Below are 16,979 nucleotides of genomic sequence, written 5' to 3'. Positions count from 1 at the left end.
CAAGAAACATTGTGTATGTGTCTCTCAAGTTATAACACCAGGTCACTTTTTAAAATTTTTTAAAACTTATAAATGTTTTAACTTTTTAAAACTTTTTAATAATAATAATAATCAATAGGAAAAAAACCCTTTTTAAAAAAAAAAAATCACATCAATTACACATTTTTAAATTTTTTTATTTTTTCATCAAAACAATAACACATACATACATACATACATACATACACTTAAAACATATATCGACAAAGAATGTACACCTGTTTGTCATAAGTGTGTACAAATTGTTCAATATAATTTCTGTAATGAATCCAATTTCCTTTGGCTAGTCCACATGCAATCTTGTAAGGAAAAGCATAAGTCTAGTAAGGTAAACTTTCCCCCATTTCTTGTAAACAAGTTTGAAACCATTGCTCTCTGTTTTGTGCTGTATCCTGATAAGTGGAAATTCTTTTAGGTCAGTGACTTGCTTTTCCATAATCCCATTGAGCTAGTAAACAAATGACCACAGGGGTTTGTGAGGTAAACACCTTAATAGTGCCTGGAATTCCTCTTCTTCTACAGCTAGATTTCTAGACCCTAGAGGTCTGCGAGTGACAGTCGAGATTAGCTTGTGGGAATTTCTCTGCAATACTTTGACTCAATCCATGAGCTTTTACAGTTAAACAATTACATTGATGAACAATAGCTTCTACCTCACAGTTGAGTAAATCACCTTGTATCTCCTGGAGACTCATGATGTAAAATGAATCTATTTTTTAAATCACCCTTGTTTTTATAGAACAACAACAACACAATAAAACAAGATTTTTTTTTATTATTATTTCAGGTAAATCTACAATCTCTTGGAACTAATTCTTTGTTTCTCACATCAGGTTTTAGAACTCCATATTCTTCATAGTCACCTTGTCTATAAAAAGGTTCTTTCCAATTCTGGGGTGCTGTGAGACATCTCAAAACAGGTTAATTTATGAATCTTTCTGTACATGTATCTCCCTTGAACCCTGTTTTTCATTTGAATGAATCCTCTCACATGATGAAGTTTTCCAGTTTCTGGATGCATTTCTTTTTGTAAGATCAAGTATTGATAATCACTTCCAATGATTTGATCTACATCTTCTTGTCGGCACCCAGTTAAAATAAATATCCAATTATTGGCTATTCTACCTCTGTCTTGTTTTAAGTAAGCAATATATCCATTGCCTGTATTTTCTTTCTGTTTATTCTTATAATGAGCCTTAAGGGGATGAAGGATGTATGGTCACGTGACTCAGTTGATTTGCGTCATAATCTCTGATAAAATATGTACAAAACGAGATTGAAACCACAGTACTTGTATAATTTTTTTGACTGTTTGTTTGCGTTCACCATCTAGTATAAAAATGTCTGAAAACATTCAAAATTTCTTGCAAATATTATCAAATTACGGAATAGATTAATCCACTCTGCCGTTTCCCTACTCTGCGCGTCCAGTGCGTCTTTGACGTCATAGTGTATCTCTTAGTTCAGTAAGATCATACACGGTAAAAACGGGTAGTATAAATCATAAAAACGGGCCATAATATGTACATGGTAGGGTATTTTGTAAATTTCAGAACGCAAAAAATATTTTTACATGGTTGTTGACGGAAAAGTTCTGTGGGTTTGTTATTTCGCTTATTTCAGGAATGTGTGACGTCAGCTTCACCAATCGATATTTTTACAGTTAATCAATACAATGACGACCTTGAACTTCGACGTAAATTTTCAAATATTGAATGATAGGATTTTTTGCAAATTAATTTTTTTATGGTTTAAGTTGTCCTAAAAAAGTCGTAAATTTCCGTCTCCAGATGTAGTGTTACAAAAGAATCTTGCTTTTTCGATTTTTTTTTTTTTTATTTATTTATTTATTTTTTTTTTATTGACTTTCACAAGTACACAAAGCAGACTATACATATATATATAAGCAAAGCATATAAACACATATACACGGTAAATGTCTTGATAATTTCGTTAGTTTACAGCAGTACAAAGTTTACTTGTATACGTGAAAGTTATTTATTTTATTTAAAAAAAAAAGGGGGGGAGGGGGGTCAGCAGTGGTAGAAAAATGCATTCAAATGTTTATGATTAGCTAATGTAAATCCTTAAAATTAGCATATAATTACATTTTACCATAAAAACAAATGATTTTTTTTTCAAAGTACATCACAGATTGTTTGCCAGTGCCTTTCATATTCCATATATTTGCAACTTTGTAATAACAACACCTTTTCTATTAAAATTCTCTCTATAATCCTCTTTATTAGGATGTCGATATTTAATTTTGGAATACTTTTATATTTACTTGCAAAAATAAATTGCTTTACAGTAAGTATAATCAAGTTTTGTAATTTACAAATATTCCTGTTCTCGTATTTACCAAAAAGTATTGATATTTTATCAAAACTACAATGCATCTCAAATTTGTCCAAAACCCATTCTTCAATCCTACACCATAAGTCTTTTACTTTGAAACATTCTACAAACAAGTGGTCAATTGTTTCTAAGTCACTTAAGCAAAAAGTGCAGGCTGGTGAGTCAATCAGCTTCAATCTAAAAAGGTAATAATTTGTTGGAATGATTCTGTGTAATATTTGAAATTGGAGCCAGTGAAATTTGGATTCCTGAGCAACTTTGAAAGGAAGTTCAAATATTTTATTCCAATCTGCTTCATCAAAGAAAACATTATTTTCATTCCATTTTAAAAGAGAACTGATTGGCTCTCTCTTGTTATTTATAAATATTTTATACATATCTTTACACCCTTTATTACTTCTATAAAAAATGAAAGTTGAATAAGGAATATTTGGTCCAATAACCTTTAATCTTTTAATGTCCTCTATTCCTGCATACTTCAGTCTTTTTAATATAGCCCTCTTAAGACCATTATATTCAACAAAATTTGTTTTCACTTTTAAGTTTACTATGGTATCGAAGCTTAAAAAGTTACCATCATTATCAAAAAGGTCATTTAAAAAGACAAAGCCTTCATCAAAATAGCTTTTCCAGAAAAAAGATTTTCTATTAATCGTTATATGTGGGTTATTCCATATATGTTCTAATAACACATGTTTGTTTTCTTGGTTTATATTTATAAGTCTTACCCAGGAATTAAGAACCTCTTTCCAAAAATTGTTTGTTAAATTCTTTGCTAAGTTTAAAATGTAATCTGAGCCCCTTATCCACATGTTTTCAATGTCTGTTTTTAGTTCAGCTTTAAACAACTTTACCCATTTTGCATCTGAATGAATGAGTCTTCTAACCCAACTTGATTTAAGTGCAGAAATAAATTCTGTGTAGTCTACCATTTTCAGCCCTCCATATTTATAGTCCTGAATTATAACATTTTTCTTTATTTTATGTATTTTACTATTCCATAAAAAAAGAAACAACTCTGTCTCAAACATTTTTAGAAATTCGGGTTTAGGATTTGGTAGTGTAAGAATTAGATGATTTAGTTTTGGTATTATAAGAGTTTTAATTACTGTTAATCTACCAATTGGGGTAAGTTTCCTCATACTCCAACTACATAGGAGTTTTTTAATATCATTTAATTTTGACATGTAATTTAATTCAAGCATTTCCTCCAGATTGACTGAAAATTTTATTCCTAGCAGATTAAAGTTTGAATTATCCCAATCAAGCTTCCACCGAGAATGGTGAAAAACTTCTTTTGGAATATTTCTTACTTCCAATCCAAACCATTTTTGTTTAAGAAGTTAATTTTTAAAAATCCGAAATATTTGCAAAATAATCGAGTTCTCGTAGAATACCATCCATTGAGGTAGGTGAACCATCTAAATAAGGGATGTATCATCAGCATACGAGGGTTGTTAGAAAAGTTCGCCAACATAGTGGATTTACGGAAAATCTATTGTGTACTGTGAAGTATAGCCTATGTCTGAATAAATTCCTACATTTTGTTTATTTGTATGTAAAAAATCAGGTCCATTTACTACAATCTTGAAAATTTACAACGATTTTTACTATGAGGTCATGGGATTCACGGAGCAATCACTTGACGTAAGGCGACGTGACAGCCAGATTTCAATCCGTTAAGCTTTGTCGCAGTTCGTTAAATCTTTCGTTTTTTCCATATTTTTCTTATCTTTTTTCTACTCTAAATTTGAATATCTATATCAAGACATGTTACTTTTCTACTATAATGTCTTTTGTCCTAATTCGAATATTATTGAGATCTTTGGGCAAAAAGTCTACGCAGTTAATAGATCAGGTATGGAAACTATGCAAAACCATAAAGGCACAACGTCTATGCAATAAAGAGGTATTGAACAGAAGTATCGATGGGGTTAATCATTCAAAATATTAATCCTTACATTCTTATAAAGCTACAACCATTTTAAAACTTTTGTCCTTTGTATGTGTAGGAAATTCCCGGCAACATCTTGCACATTTTAGTCTCTTTTTAGACATTTTTCTGTCTGCATACATAATTTTTACGTAGTGCAGTGCTCCAGGACGCTCAATGATCTTCCGATTTTTGGCTGTGTTTTTATGCGTTGATCATTTATAAATGGCTATAAAACAGTCATATACCCTCCAATTTGATCCAAAATTTCTCCCAGTGATGTTTTATGAATACTTTTGCGACAGGTAAAATATCACAAATCTCTTTGCGCTACAATTGTGCAATTTTTAATTTTGATAAAGAGTCTATGTGATGTAAACGTGCCAAAATGTAGCATGCTCCGTGAAGCAAGATTTATCAAAATAAAACAGCTGTATATTTTTCAATGAGCACCGGAGAACACCAAAGTTTTGTATATTTATTGTAAAATAGGTTAAGATTTTATCTGAAAAGTTTGACTGGTTTCGGGAAAATAGCGCGCTCACAATAGAACTTGTCCGCGAACTTTTCTAACACCCCTCGTATTGTGAAAGTTTATATTCTTCGCCTTCGATTGTTATGCCTTTAATGTCTTTATTATTTCGAATAAGAATTCCAAGTATTTCTGCACATAACTGAAAGAGATATGGTGAAATTGGGTGCCTTGTCTACAGCCTCTTTGAGGAAATATATAGTCTGAAATAATACCATTTTGTATTACACATGATTTAATACCACTGTAGAAAGTCTCAATCCATTTTTTAATGGAGGGCCCAAAGTTGAAAAAGTCCAATGTTTGATATATAAATTTCCATGAAATTGTATCAAATGCTTTTTCAAAGTCTATAAGCATTAGTAAACCAGGTACTTGGTTTAATTCTGTATAATGCATCAAATCATATATTAATCTAATATTCTCCCCTATGAATCTTCCTTTTATAAATCCAGTTTGGTCTCTATTGATTAATGTATCTAATTTTTTTTCATTCGTTCAGCAATACAACCTGAAGCTATTTTATAAACTACATTTAGTAGACTAATTGGCCGCCAGTTTTTTAAAAAGTGTTTTGGTTTTCCTGATTTTGGAATACAAGTTATAATTCCAAGTTTATTTGACTCTGTAAAATGTGTTAGATCATATGAATTGTTTATTGCTCTTGTAATAAAAGAACCTATATCTTTCCAAAAAAATTTGAAAAACTCGCAAGTAAATCCATCGGGGCCAGGACTCTTCTCATTTTTCATTTGTTTTAGGAAATTAAGAACTTCAGAATTTGTCACTGGACCTTCAAGACTATTTGATTCTTCTTTACTTAACTTGGGAATATCTTTATAATTTTTTAATTTTTCATGAATATTTTCATTTTTTTCATTTCATTTTATTTTTCGAATTTTTAATCCTATTCGTACTCTAAAATATTTTAAAAGACACATTTCCGCTGGTATTTTTTTTTACCTATGGAGAAAAAATTTAATTATCGACCGAGTAATGGACCCAGAAACACGGAGAATAAAAACTCCGCTCAGACACTGTGGGGTATGGTATTTGTCACTCAATATCTCAGAAATAAGTCTAGAAACCTATTGATATGTCTGCTCTATAGTATGTAGGACATACTAAATAAGATATATATAAAAAATGAGAAAAAAATTAAATGACAGGTATTTTTTCAGCTAAAGGTCCTTCATCCCCTTAATATCCTCCAAGAGTTTGTTTGCTCTTATGTTTTCTTTTTCCTTCTGAGGTATAAATTCTACAGGATGTTCTTCCATCAAGGGAGGTGGTATGATATCTTTTCCTCCCTCCTGTATAAGTAACCATTCAGTTTCCTCTAATCTAGTGTTCTGACTCACTTCTTTGCTGAAGCTGTTACCCATAAGAAAGCCAGTCAACAACTGAGGTGTGTTTGTACCATGTTTACTATTCATACTTTTTTTTAATGTATCTATTTTTTTCCCCCAATCTTTAAACCCTTACCATTTTGTTTTGTGTTTTGAAAAAAAAATCTATGGTTAAAGGGAGATAACCTACTTTTAAAAATGACAAAACCCCACAATTTTTTTTTCTTTTATTGAGATCTAACAATAAATAACTGTTCAATCTTTTTTATTTATTAACATCTTGAGTAGCTCACATCCTTTAAGAATTTTTTCTTCATAGCTTCTCTGGCTGCAATAGGTTCAGGTTTCTTCCAAGCTCCTATTTCCCATTCTATCTAATCTCTGGGCTCCAATTCCTTATTTCTCTCCTCAGGTTTCAGAACACCATATTCTTCATAGTCACCTCCTTGCTTGTAAAACATACTTTCCAATTCTGGGGTACTGTGAGACATAGCAAAATTGGCAGTGATATGAACTCTGCACATATCTAGGCCTTCTGTTGGTTCATTCATTTGAATGAATCCCCTGATTTGATGCAGTTCTCCTGTTCAGGGATGTCTTTCCTTTTGTTGCTCAGAAACATGTCTATATCTTCTTCTTCTTTGGGTTCTTTAATGGTGAAAGTCCAATTAATGGCTATCATGTAACATCTGTCTGGAAATTTAGGATCCTTCACTTCCTCATGCAGGGGTAAATATTCATTCCTAGGTTCCGGATCCAGGGTTTCCAACTCCATTCTTCTTTGTTGAGGAGCTTCGTGATCCCCCATAGGTTCCGTCATTCTCTTTTCTAATAAGCCAAATTTATCTTTGTCCATCTCCAACTCCATGTCTTCTTCTAATATTCTAGGAATTCGCTTGCCAAACTGTCGTTTACACAACCACATGCCCCAAATGATGAGGATCGTCTTTAACACCTTGTTTTTATACCTCCACCTTGAAAGATAAGGGTCGTGTGCAAAAATACTTTTCACCAACGTTTTTTATGCTGACCACACAGGTAATACTTGGCAGCGACTCAAGAATGTCATTATGACGTCACGCTTACATTCACAGTCTAGCCAGCCTAGCCTAACCAGTTCAAACTGGATTTTTTTTTACTGAAAACACTAACACACAAAAATAAGAACAGAGATTTTGATTTTTTTTTCATTTTTTATTAACAACAACAACAACAACAAACAACATCAATGCATTTACAATACATTTTGATAATAACATTGGCACTTTTGTCCATGACCCATAGGTAATTTATGATAAGTGTTTTTAAACCAATTCGCCACGTATCTGTCCCTTTGTAAAGCCGTACTCTGGTCAAAAGGGAATAGCCACTCGTCAGTTTTCTTTCTTTTCTTGTCTCTTTGATGTAAATAATACACGCAATATTGTCCACACACATCGGTATTCCAGTCTTGATAGCGATACGGATTATAAGTCCATTGTTGAGCATGACGCTGGATAAAATCTTGAATTTCTTTTTGTAAGGGAGGAAATCCATAAGAATCGAAATATTCCACCACGGGATTGCTCACATACAGACACACCCAATGTTCTCCAGGTCGATCTTGAGGATCCGTATTTACCACGATAGTTTTTTCTTAATTGATCCGGTAATAAATCTAAAGGATACACGCCTCCAAAAGAACTCTTGAATTCTCTGGATAAGACTTCTCTCAATTGTCCCATATCCATTTTTAGTAATCAATGCTCACTTCTCTCTGTTTGTTAATTTCTAATAGGTTATCGAATTCTGCATACACCACACAATTGATGGTGGTAGCCGTATTGTTGGTAAACTGCACTTCTACTCTCAGATTTCCTGTTTCTATGATGTGGAATTTATCCGATTGCGCCTCTTGATCTTTAGTGAAATCCCAGCCCCATAGAATGTAGCCGCTTTTATACTCTTTTAGGGTAAGATCCGGAGCCCAATCTTCTCCTAATTTCCCCAGAGCTTGATACAGACTGAGATAAGATCTCAGATATAAATCCTCGTTGAAATGAGGTTCAAAACAACGAGTACTCATGGTCTCTCCGTTGATACTGACATCTAATTTCTTAATCCCAAAGTTTTGGAAATTAAAGGGATTTTTAGTTTTATCTCCGTTGAAGGCCGCATTCTCCACAAAGCCTAAAATGAGACGTTTAGGCATCTGACCTTGAAACAGATGATCTGTAATCTTAGACTGGGTCCCTATGGGGATGGTAAAGGTTTTCACTTCCACTCTTCTCAGGGGATATTTGGCTCTGTGGGTATTCAAACTTTGATTAATGGTATTCATCATGACTGCTGTGGGTTTGACTTTTCTCACCCACAAGACCATACTCAATATTTTCACTTTTCCTGTACTTCCTCCTTTGATCATCATGTAGAAAGAGGGTCTAGCTCGATTAAATCGCAAACGGACGTCCACTCCATTGGGTAGAAATCGATCTTGTTGAAACAAATCCAAATGTAAACCATCCAGCAAACTGAGTTTCTTACTGTCAGCAATAGCTTGGTGACGTTTTCTGAATCCTTCGTTTTTAGAATTGGCCGGTAACGCTGTGAGGATGGGTTCGTTAATGGTCATCGTGTCAGCCGCACCACTTGTGCCTTTAGTTACATTAAAGGTTTTATTTTGAGCTAGACCAAGGTCCTCTAGCCCCACTTCGTCCATGTGTCCTGCCGTATCTTTTTCCCACAGACTACAGGCCCTCGTCTGTGTCTTTAAAGTTCTGGGTCGGTAAGACAATAATTTCTCCAGATAAGCTTTGTAAGGATAAGTATCCGTCCCCGGAGTTACTATTTTGCCATTCAGACTGACATCGATTTCAGTAAACATGGAATGTAAGATATTATTCACGGGACTCGAAGTGCTGTTTGCTCCAGTCAGATTACTTCCATCGTCTTTGGTAAATTCACATACCATTTGAAGATAAGTTTGAGATAAATCCAGATAGTGATCTCCTTGTCCTTTAATTTCAAATTCGATGGGAGCGGTGTCCGAATCTAAAGTACTGGAAATGGGGTAATATTCTTCCCATTTCGAGTCCTCTAAAGCAATATTAGTCGGAGGGACTTGGAACAATTGTAAATTGTTCATCCCACACGCACAGGAATCGGGCTGTAACATGATGTGTCTACTAGGATTCAGTTTTCACAAATGAACCTTCTGTTCCCTGGACTGGCCTATTTATACTCTCTCTCAGTCAAACACATCTAAATGACGTTTTCTTTTAGGAATTCCTCCTTGTTTTTTCCTTTTTCTCTTAGGACCCCCTCTGGCTATCAGGACTCTTCCTCCTCCTGTCTGCTTTCTTCTTTTTGTTTTTCTTCTTCTTCTTCCTTGAGCTGTTTGTCATTTTTTCTTCTTTCTAAAGGGTAAAGAGACTCCTCGATTTTTTGTACTTTAAATTCGGTGGCCATTTTAAAAAAATTCTGTTGGTAAAAAGAGTGGAATTGGATCCTGAAGATTATGACACCAGAGAGGAAAAATACTGTCTAAAAGAGAGAAAAAATTGTTATTGGGGTTATCAAAAATACAAATTAGAGATCCTGAGTGAACCTTATGAATAACTGGAGGAGAGTTCCTGGAAAATTACACTTGCCCATTGTTTTCATCAATTGGAAGAAAAGAGGTTTAGGGAAGAAAAGAAGCTTCAAGGACTTTTTACAGATAGGTCTATTTATAAAGTGTATGTATCTTGTCGCATCCCTTTATTGCCTGAAGGAGAACAACCTCAAGAAAAAGGAGAGGGAAAAAATTAAGAAGACAGTGTATGATTGTATTTTCATTCTGAATAAAAATCTGTGTTCCTTGTTATCATCTGTCTTTTGTTATTTGTTATTGTTTTGAGGAAATCCAGTTTGAACTGGTTAGGCTAGACTGTCTAGACTGTGAATGAAAGCGTGACGTCATAATCACATTCTTGAGTCGCTGCCAAAATCGTAGTAGCAGCGTATAGTTTAATGTAAACACAGTGTAAACAAACCGTATTTAGGGGGCTATATGTAATGAATTGACCCACTTATCTCCCAAGGACTGTACTGAGTTGACCCCCCTATCCCCCTCAGACCCCCTAATCTGCACTCCCTTGACCCACCTATCCCCCAGGGCCCAAAAGTGCACTCCGTTGAACCCCCTAGCCCCCCCCAGGCCCAAAAGTGCACTCAGTTGAACCCCCTAGCCCCCCAGGCCCAAAAGTGCACTCAGTTGAACCCCCTATCTAGACGGCTTATACTACTTCCATTTATGTCGTTTTTCTTTATTAAATAATTTCGTTTTTAGCTCACCTGAGCCGAAGGCTCAAGTGAGCTTTTCTGATCACATTTTGTCCGTCGTCCGTCCGTCTGTCCGTCTGTCTGTCCGTCTGTAAACTTTTCACATTTTTGACTTCTCTTGAACCACTGGGCCAATTTTGACCAAACTTGGTACAAAACATCATTGGGTAAAAGGGAATTTAAATTGTTAAAATAAAGATCAAGGTTCCCTCACAAGGGGAGATACTCAAGAAAAGACAAAAATGGGGTGGGGTCATTAAAAAATCTTCCTCTCAAGAACCAAAGGGTCAGAAAAGCTGAAACTTATATGGAAGCATCCTTGGGTAGTGTAGATTCCAAATTGTACAAATCATGACCCCCGGGGGAAGGACGGGCCACAATGGGGAATCAAAGTTTTACATAGAAATATATAGAAAAAATCTTTGAAAATCTTCTCAAGAACCACTGGGCCAGAAAAGCTGAAACATATGTGGAAGCATCCTCGTATAGTGTAGATTCTAAATTGTTCAAATCATGACCCCCCCCCCCCCCCCGGGGGAAGGGCGGGGCCACAATGGGGAATCAAAGTTTTACATAGAAATATATAGGAAAAATCTTCTAAAGAACCACTGGGCCAGAAAAGCTGAAACTTATGTGCACATTGAAGGATCCTAGGGTAGTGTAGATTTCAAATTGTCTTTATTATTATCAGTGGGGTAGGGTGGGGATGCATTATGTATTACAAGGGGGAAATCTGGTAAAAAAAACAGAATGGTAAAATCTTCTCAAGTAAGCGATGTGGCCCATGGGCCTCTTGATCTTTATATATTTCTTTAGTTTTTCTTTATTTCATAATTTCGTTTCTCTTTAGTTCATAATTTCGTTTTTCTTTATATATTAATTTAGTTTTTCTTTATTTAATAATTTCGATTTTAGCTCACCTGAGCCGAAGGTTCAAGTGAGCTTTTCTTATCACATTTTGTCCGGCGTCCGTCCGTCCGTCTGTCTGTCTGTTCGTCTTTGTCTGTAAATTTTCACATTTTTGACTTCTTCTCAAGAACCACTGGACCAATTTCGACCGAACTTGCCAGAAAGCATCCTTGGGTAAAGTAGATTCAAGTTTGTTCAAATAAAGGGCCAAGCCCTCAATCAAGGGGGAGATAATTGAGAATTAGTGAAAATTTGGTGGTATGTTTTAAAAATCTTCTTCTCAAGAACCACTGAGCCAGGAAAGATGAAACTCATGGGGAAACATCCTCAGGTAGTGTAAATTTAAGTTTCTTCAATTCATGTCCCCTAGGGGTAGGGCGGGGCCACAATGGCCGACCAAAGTTTTATATAGAAATATGGAGGAAAATTCTTTAAAAATTTTCTTTTCAAGAACATAAAAAGCCATATTGCTCACATTTATATGGAAGCATCCTCAGGTAGTGTAGATTCAAGTTTGTTCAAATCATGACCCCGGGGGTAGGGCGGGGCCACAATGGCCGACCAAAGTTTAATATAGAAATATATAGGGAAATTCTTTAAAAATCTTCTTAAGAACAGGAAAGCCATAATTGCTCATATCTATATGGAAGCATCCCCAGGTAGTGTAGATTCAAATTTGTTCAAATCGTGACCCCCGGGGGTAGGGCGATGCCACAATGGCCGACCAAAGTTTTATATAAAAATATATAGGAAAATTCTTTAAAAATCTTCTCAAGAATAACAAAGCTATAATTGATCATATTTATATGGAAGCATCCTCAGGTAGTGTAGATTCAAATTTGTTCAAATCATGACCCCCAGGGGTAGGGCGGGGCCACAATGACCGACCAAAGTTTTGCATAGAAATATATAGTAAAATTCTTTCAAAATCTTCTTCTCAAAAATAGCAAAGCCATAATTGCTATTATTCATATGGAAGCATCGTCAGGTAGTGTAGATTCAATTTTGTTCAAATCATGACCCCTGGGGTAGGGCGGGGCCAAACGTTTGGATTTAAACTTTTCAATAGGAAACCAATTACTACTTTTTCCTAGCCACAATGCTTTGGTGAGCAATGTGGCCCATGGGTCTCTTGTTCTTTATATATTAATTTCGTTTCTCTTTATATATTCATTTCGTTTTTCTTAATTCAATAATTTCGTTTTTCTTTATTTAATAATTTTGTTTTCTACTTTTTTTTTTTTTTTTTTTTTTCAAATTTTGTATTAATCTCATTTTATTTTTTTTTTTTTTTTTTTTTTTTTTTTTTATTCACACAACATACAGCATTATATACATATTTCAAAAGAAACAGAATGATGTGTTTTTTATTTTAAGAAAGATAGAAACAATAGAGAGAAAGATAGAGGGGAGAGCAGAGAGAGAGAGAGAAGAGAAAGAGAGTGTGTAAAGATTCAAGTTAAGAGAATAGCAGATTCCATCTGTTCCACTGGGTATCAAACTTTTCCTTTTTACCATTCTTATAAGAGATAATTTTCTGTGTTTCATAATGAAATTTCATTTGTGATATTGCATTTTGTAAATTAATATGTTTCTTTGTGCACCTGGCAGTATAAATATAGTATTTAAGCCAAAGTAGAATAACATTTTGAATATCAGTATTTTCCTCAATAAATCCTAAAATAAAAGATTTCTTAGTAACATTTATCATTAAACCAGTTTTTTCTTCAAACAAATGTACAAATTCTTCAAGAAAAAATTGTGTATTATCACATTCCCATAAAAGGTGTTCTATTGTTTCATCCTCAGTATGACAAAAACTGCATAATTTACAGTCATTTTTTTTTATTTTGAATAAAAATGAATTTGTTGCTAGGATTTTGTTTAAAATCCTATATTGGAACCATTGTAGTTTACAATCTTTTGTTACCCTAAAGGGTATCATGTGAATTTTTTTCCATTCCTGAGTTCCAACTTCTAAAAGCTCACTCCAATAAGTTTTACCTGCTGTGACAGAAGAATTTTGAATAAGGATTTCATAATAGCATTTAGATTTTCTACATTTCGTTACTGTGTAGATATTAGACATAATCATGGGATTAGTGAGCTTTTTTATTGTTTTTTCCTGACCGGAGTTTTTCATCCAATCCTTTATAGCATGATTAATACTACTGAATTCTAAGAAATTAATCTTTATATTTGGATAGGTGTTACAGAATTGCTCATAAGAAAATAGTGAACCATCTTCATTAATGATATCATTAATTTGTCTAATGTTGCTCTCAAACATTTGTTTATTATAAAATGGTTTTCCGCCAATATGCAAATGTGGATTGTAAAATAGTGGTGAGTCACCAGCAACATCAAACTTTTTCTCAAGATTTTGTAACATTATCCAGGACTTAAAAACATCTATCCAAAATTTATTTTTTAATGTTTTTAAAAAAGTTGAAGTATATTCAATTCCACAACTTATAAATTTGTTCAAATTAAATTTAGGAATGAGGTTTTCCAACCCTCTATTTGTAAAAATTAGATGTCTTATCCAAAATAATTTCATGGAGGCTATAAAAGATGTCAGATTTAACATTTTTAAACCCCCCTCTTCATATTTTTTTACAATTACCTCTTTCTTAACCCTATGGGTTGAATTATTCCATATAAATGAAAAAAACATTTTTTCCAATTCCTTACAGAACGATTCAGAAGGATTTGGGATGGACATTAAAATATGATTTAGTAATGGTAGAACTAATGTTTTAATAACAGTAATTTTCCCTATGGGAGTTAAATACCTTTTCTCCCATTGTTTAAGTATTGATTTAATATGTACCAGTTTTGGTTCATAATTTAATGGTAGTATTTTATCCAATTCTACATCAAAATGTATTCCAAGAAGAGTAAATCTGGTAGTTCCCCAGTTAAGTTTGTAATTTGGAAGCAAAATTTCGTCACTAAACTTTTTTGAGCCTATCCACACTATGTGAGTTTTGGAATAATTAATATGTAATCCCGACATTTCTGAAAATGTCTTAAGTGTTTGCAGTGTTTCTGTGAGTGACGTTTTACTACCATCAAGAATAATTGATGTATCATCCGCTAACTGAGAAATCTTTTTTTCAGTATTGTTTATAGAAATACCTTTAATATTTTTATTTAATCTAATTTGGATTGCTAAAATTTCTGCACATATAATGAATATATATGGTGACAAAGGATCGCCTTGCCTACAGCCCCTCTGAATGTTAATTCTATCAGAAAGGTTACCACCTTGGTTTATTGCAGATGTAATATCTGTATCAAAAAGGGATACCCACTTCTTGATTGAGGGTCCAAAGTTAAAAAAGTTAAGTGCGCCTTGTATAAAGTTCCATGAAAGTGTATCAAAAGCTTTTTCAAAGTCAATAAGTAGTAATAATCCAGGTATATTTTCTTCCTCAGTGTAATGCACTATGTCATAAATTAACCTGGTGTTTTTTTCCTATATATCTATTGGAGATGAAGCCTGTTTGATCTTCATTAATTATTTTATCTAAATAGCATTTTACTCTGTTTGCAATGGATCCAGATGCAATTTTATATACTGTATTTAGTAAAGTAATAGGTCGCCAATTCTTTAAGAATTGTCTAGGTTTATCACCTTTTGGTAACAAAGTAATGATACCATGTTTTTGTGTAATAGATAGACTGTTATGCTTATATCCATAATTAATAGATCTAACTACAAAAAACCCAATATATTTCCAAAACATCTTGAAGAATTCTGCAGAGAAACCATCTGAGCCAGGGGATTTATTTGATTTCATTTTGTAAAGTGTAGAAGAGGCTTCTTCCATAGTAATTTCGCCTTCTATAGATTCTGATTCTTTGTATGAAAGCTTAGGAATTTCTTTATTTCTTAACTCTTTGAATATATCAGTATTTATAGTATCTGTACTTGTTTTCTACTTTTAATAATTTCGTTTTTCTTTATTTATTTTTGGTTTGCACTATTGGGCTTCCGTAATAACCTGTTACAGCTGCGGAGGAGATTAGTCAGACGGAATAAAAATAAACAACCCGTCTGAGCCTTCAGGGTTAGAAACACTCCGTAAAATGTACTCTCAAGAGAACTACGGCGTTTTGTCACTTCATAAACTTAAGAGTGATTCAGCCTCGACGAGATTAGTTGAAGATTATTGATTTGCTGTTGTCTTTTTAATATATTGATATGTTTATGATTTTGATTTGCAGGAATCATTTTCTTGTGCAAGTTATTTACTCGGTGAACGATACTTTTGGGAATAAATTGGAAGTAAGTCCAACATAGCTATTCTATAATTATAATTATGTTCCCCAAATGAAGTTGGGGAACATATTGTTTTTACTCTGTTTCTTATTATGTTCCCCAAACGAAGGTGGGGAACATATTGTTTTTACTCTGTTTTTTATTAGGGTCTTTCGTCTCCAACGGAAGACCCTTCTATTATTCTATTGTTTCTTTTTCACTTTTATTATTATTATTCCCTTTTTTCTTACAATTTTTGTGCAGAAGATTTCTCGGAGATGGCTCGATCGATCAGCTTGAAATTTTCAGGAAAGGTGTGTCGTCAACAAAACCTGATCCGTTTTTTCATTTTTTCGAAATTCACTTCCGGTCGGAAGTTATTGCCCTTTAATCGAAATTTAGAGGACCTCCTTGTCTGCACCAGAACTCAAGAACGGCTTAAGCTAGAACACTGGAATTTTTACCAAAGATAGAGGACATGTTGCCAATGTGCACAATGGTTCTCAAATTTTCCGGAAGTGCCTAGTATGGAAGCTTGGTAGGGGGTCAAAATATAGGACACGAATCAAGACTGGATTTTCGAGACATTTTGTATCATATCTTTTAAAGTATAATTATTTTATTAAAACATACTGAGCAATATTTGTGCAGAATGACAAGATCATTAATATGATATCAAGAAAAAAGTGCTGACTCATCACATTAGGGGCCGAGAGGGGCTAAAAGTCTTTTTTCGATAACTCTTTAACAGTCGATATTTTGTTATACATAACTGAAGCAAAAATGTTTATCTCAACAATCTACCACTGTATGTTCTGATTTTAATGTCGTATATTACATAATTAGGGGTCAAAAGGGGCCAAAATGCTAAATCTTTGACGCTTTATATCTCGAAAGAGAGAAATATTTTGATAAGTAATATTGAACAAAAGATGTTCAAAATAATGTTCTGAACAATATGCAACCTTTCATTTTTCGCTAAACGTCCCCGTTAGGGAGTTGAAGGGTTGGCCCCTAAATATTTCTTTTGCAAATAACTCGAAAACGAAAAAGAATCTCTGAATAGTTGTTGAACAAAAAGTGTTTAAAATCCTAAGAGCTTTAAGATGGAATCAAGAAAAAGGGGCTGGGCTCTCAAATTAGGGGCCAAAAGGGGCCAAAAGTCTTCAATCGATAACTCTTTAGCAGTAAATATTTTGTTATACATTACTGAAGCAAAAATGTTTATCTCAAAAATCTACAACTGTATATTATGATTTTAATGTCATATATTACATAATTAGGGGCCAA

The 16,979-nt window shown here is 33.7% G+C and overlaps 1 protein-coding gene across 1 annotated transcript; it reads right to left on the bottom strand.

Moving 5' to 3' along the window:
* Nucleotides 1–7,943: 7,943 nt before the first annotated feature.
* LOC134231544 (uncharacterized protein F54H12.2-like) lies at nt 7,944–9,365 on the bottom strand. Its single transcript, XM_062713509.1, has one exon. The coding sequence runs from the start codon at nt 9,363–9,365 to the stop codon at nt 7,944–7,946; it is 1,422 nt and encodes a 473-aa protein (XP_062569493.1).
* Between the last annotated feature and the right edge of the window lie 7,614 nt (nt 9,366–16,979).

The sequence above is a fragment of the Saccostrea cucullata genome, unplaced genomic scaffold (assembly GCF_032062105.1).
Source record: "Saccostrea cucullata isolate Sc308-1 unplaced genomic scaffold, CSIRO_AGI_Scuc_v1 ctg1421, whole genome shotgun sequence".
Taxonomy (NCBI): Eukaryota; Metazoa; Mollusca; class Bivalvia; order Ostreida; family Ostreidae; genus Saccostrea; species Saccostrea cuccullata.
This window is presented reverse-complemented; position numbering and strand designations above follow the sequence as displayed.